Here is a 3,511-nt window from a genome sequence, read left to right as displayed (position 1 = left end):
AACAGGTTCGCTTGTTAATTCCAATGTTGGGGAAATTCCCCCACCCAAAAAGCGTAGAGCCTTAGTGACCCGAAGGACAAAGCAAGCTAAATTCGACGCAGTTTCTTCTATAGCTGTTTGAAGTTTGACTTATTTGCAATTACTGGTTTCTAGTCAATTATTTTTTGGTACCAAGTTACTACATTTTATGCACTTAATTATGTCGCCCTCGTCTTCTATATAAATTCTTTCGAATTTATTGTTTTGTTTTTCATGGATTAGCTTGTGTATGTCGTTGCTTTTGAGTCATGTTCGTGTATTCACTAACTTCTTACTAGTAAAATTTATGTTGTACACAGTTTCCTAGGTTGATAAATTGCTTTATGTTTACGTTAGTTTTCAATTGTGCCATCTTTCAACTTTTAAAACCTAAACGGATACATAGAAAATAGTAACCGGATTAAAATGAAAAAACTAGAAAAAGTCAAGGACCAAACATGGAAATTAAAAAAAAACTGTATAACAACAACAATCCTAAACTTTGAAGGTGAACGAAATCGCTCTTTTTGATTGAACAGTTTCTGTGTAACCTCGAATCATTGTTGAACTAGAGTCCTTTGAATTCGGTGTTATTAATTTTATTTTCAGAACGTAAAGGTACTTGTTTATCTATAAGCTATTTGTTCATTTGGTATATCTGTTCGTATAATTCGCATTACTGATTCGCATTGTGACCGATGAATAAATTTGAAAATCGGTGTATGTATACATATACACACATACAGAATTCTTCTATGGGTGTTCATAGCCGTTATCTTTCATTACATTTTGGAAAATTGTTGTTTTGTGGAATGGAATCTATATGCACTTTAACTGTTCGACCAAATGCCCAATTGAAAATTGTACTAACAATATCAGTTTTTTTTTTTTTTGTAGTTTTCAGATTTGAGTGAAGTAAGGAAGCTATAGAGAATGGAAAACGAAGAGGATCCGGTGAAAAAGCAACAGATTGTGGATGCTCGAGCAAGAAACATAAGCATGGTTGTAAAACTCGGCCGAGTAATCGGCGATTACTCAGTTGGAAGAACAAAACGAGTAATCGGTGTCTAACTCGTCCAATTACTCGGTCAACGCCGGTCAACGCCGGTCAACGGTGGTCAAACGGTGGTCAACAATATCGGAACTCAGTGAAAAGATGAAGGAAAACAGGAGACGATTTGATGTGTTTGTTTGTTTAGAAAGAACGAATTGAAGGAACATACCTGTAATGTCTCGATTTCCATTCATGAAGACTCTTAAACAAATAATTTAGGGTTTGGTGAATGAGCTAAGGTTGAAGAAGAAGAAGGGAAGATGTAGCGTTAGGTGAAGAATGATGCGGCTGATTGATTAGGGTTTCTAAAATAACACTCATTTTATTATTTTTTAATTTACATTTAAACCCCCTAAAGTTTAACTGTTATAGATTTTAACACCTTAAGTTTAGTTTTTCTTTCTTCTTCATTATCAAATAGATACAAATCTAACCCCTCCAATTAAAACAAATATTTATATGTAACTAAACTTTACATATTTAACATATATATTTATAAAATTTTATATATTTAACATATATATTTATAAAATGTTTGTTTATAGCTAATAATATATTGAAAATATTTAGTTATATTAGAAAAGTCAACAAAAGTCAACATCCGAGTACTCCTCCGAGTTCTCCCCGAGTAGCCGATTACTCCTCAAAAACCTCCGGCCGAGTACTCCCCGAGTCGCGAGTTTTACAACCTTGAACATAAGTCACAACGTACGATGTTTAGAGTGTGGTAGTCAGTCCATCGAAGAATCCCAAGCTGATATTGCTGTTCTCCTTAGAAAGGTGAACTTTTTTTTTTTTTTTTTTTTCCTCGTCTTATTATTTGGTTAGCAAAAGTTGAACCTAGCTTTAAAATCATGCTTAAGGGATGTAGCCAGAAGTTTATTTGAATGGTTTCATAATCAAAATTCTAATTATAATGTTCGTGTATGATATTAACGAGCTTGTAATTAGAATTACACTAAATTGATATTACAAATACATGCTTTACAGACTCATTATCTCTACATTCTATTGTAGCTTATTCGTGATGAAATAAGATCTGGAAAAAGTGACAAAGATATTTATAAGAAGCTTGGAGAGGAATACGGGGAGACAATACTTTACACTCCAAAGTTCGATTGGCAGACTGCAGGCTTGTGGTTTTCACCGGTCAGTTTAATTGCCCATTCAAAGCTATATTTCATTAATCTTCTATATTATTAATGATTTTAATTTTGATTATTAATTAATATTTGTGATTCTTTTAACAGCTTCTGATTGCTACGACCGCTGGAGGAATATGGGCATATGGCAGACACAGGCAAAGGACAAACGTCCATTTGCTAGCGATGAACCTTACGAGAGGTGTTCCGTTAACTCGTAATGAAAAGGAAAGCATGATCGAGATCCTTACACCTCCACCGGCGCAAGGAATTTTTCCTTCATCGCCATGGTGGAAAAAGTTGCTTCAAAGAGAATAAGAATCATTGCACATGAATGATATTAATCTAGTTGTGGAATGATCCTGTTGATTATTTTGCATCTCATACAATGGCGGAGCCAATAGGGGTACTTTGGGGTGCTGAGCATCCCCTATTGAGCCCATATACTTCTAGTCCATTACCATATTTCTAATGCTATTTGTTTTGAGCATCCTCTATTGACAATGGTCATCCTGAATTTCTGAGTTAGTAATGTAATTTTTATGGGCAAATATGATATTTTGGATATATAAACCAAGTTATATCGCTAATTTTAGTTTAACGAAGTTACTATGGATAGTTTAAGAATTAGGGTTTATGTTTGAGGAAGAGATTTCAATCGACAGTCTGGTTCCTGGAAGAAGAAAAGATGTTTAAAAATGTTTCATTAATTACCCCTGGTTATTATAGTTTAGTTAAGTTAAAATCCTCAAGTTTGTTACTTTAGCACATTAGTCCCTGGTCCCTATATCTGTGATCCTATAAGGCTGTAGCCTGTAAGTTATGGATGAGATGGTTTTAGTTGTTTTAAAATAGTTAGGCAGGAGAATTTTTTTGAGGTGAGTTCTAATTAATCAATATTTTCCTTTTCAATTATGATATACTTTTTATTTATTTAATGTTGTTCGATATAATATTTATATTTCTATTTAAAAGTAAATGAAGTCTCCATAGTCTTGTGTTGTAGCTTATGTAATAGTAGTCTGCCTCTTTTAACGAGAGGTTAGGAGTTCGACTCCCGTGGGGTTCAGCATTGCACCCAAGAGTGTCTTTCGCACATCGAGTTGCGGGGGCAGTGGGGTTATACCGCTCATGCCCTCGGATTGGACCGTAATAGTTGGGGGCGGGTTATGCAGATGAACACATTGGTGGTTTAGTCTCATGGGTGATCCCGAACTGGTGTGGAAAAAAAAAAATTGAAGCATCCCCTAATGAAAATTCCTGGCTCCGCCTCTGATCTCATATAAAGTGAGTTTTG

General features: G+C 34.7%; 1 protein-coding gene across 1 annotated transcript; it reads left to right on the top strand.

Annotated features, from left to right (window-relative positions):
- The first annotated feature begins 913 nt into the window (after positions 1–913).
- LOC139867183 (cytochrome c-type biogenesis CcmH-like mitochondrial protein) lies at positions 914–2,593 on the top strand. Its single transcript, XM_071855516.1, has 4 exons — positions 914–1,016; positions 1,774–1,852; positions 2,090–2,221; positions 2,323–2,593. Exons 1-4 carry the CDS (start codon positions 952–954, stop codon positions 2,530–2,532), a joined length of 486 nt encoding a protein of 161 aa, XP_071711617.1. The 5' UTR covers positions 914–951; the 3' UTR covers positions 2,533–2,593.
- Positions 2,594–3,511: the final 918 nt, after the last annotated feature.

The sequence above is a fragment of the Rutidosis leptorrhynchoides genome, chromosome 9, assembly GCF_046630445.1.
Source record: "Rutidosis leptorrhynchoides isolate AG116_Rl617_1_P2 chromosome 9, CSIRO_AGI_Rlap_v1, whole genome shotgun sequence".
In the NCBI taxonomy this organism is placed as follows: domain Eukaryota; kingdom Viridiplantae; phylum Streptophyta; class Magnoliopsida; order Asterales; family Asteraceae; genus Rutidosis; species Rutidosis leptorrhynchoides.
This window is presented reverse-complemented; position numbering and strand designations above follow the sequence as displayed.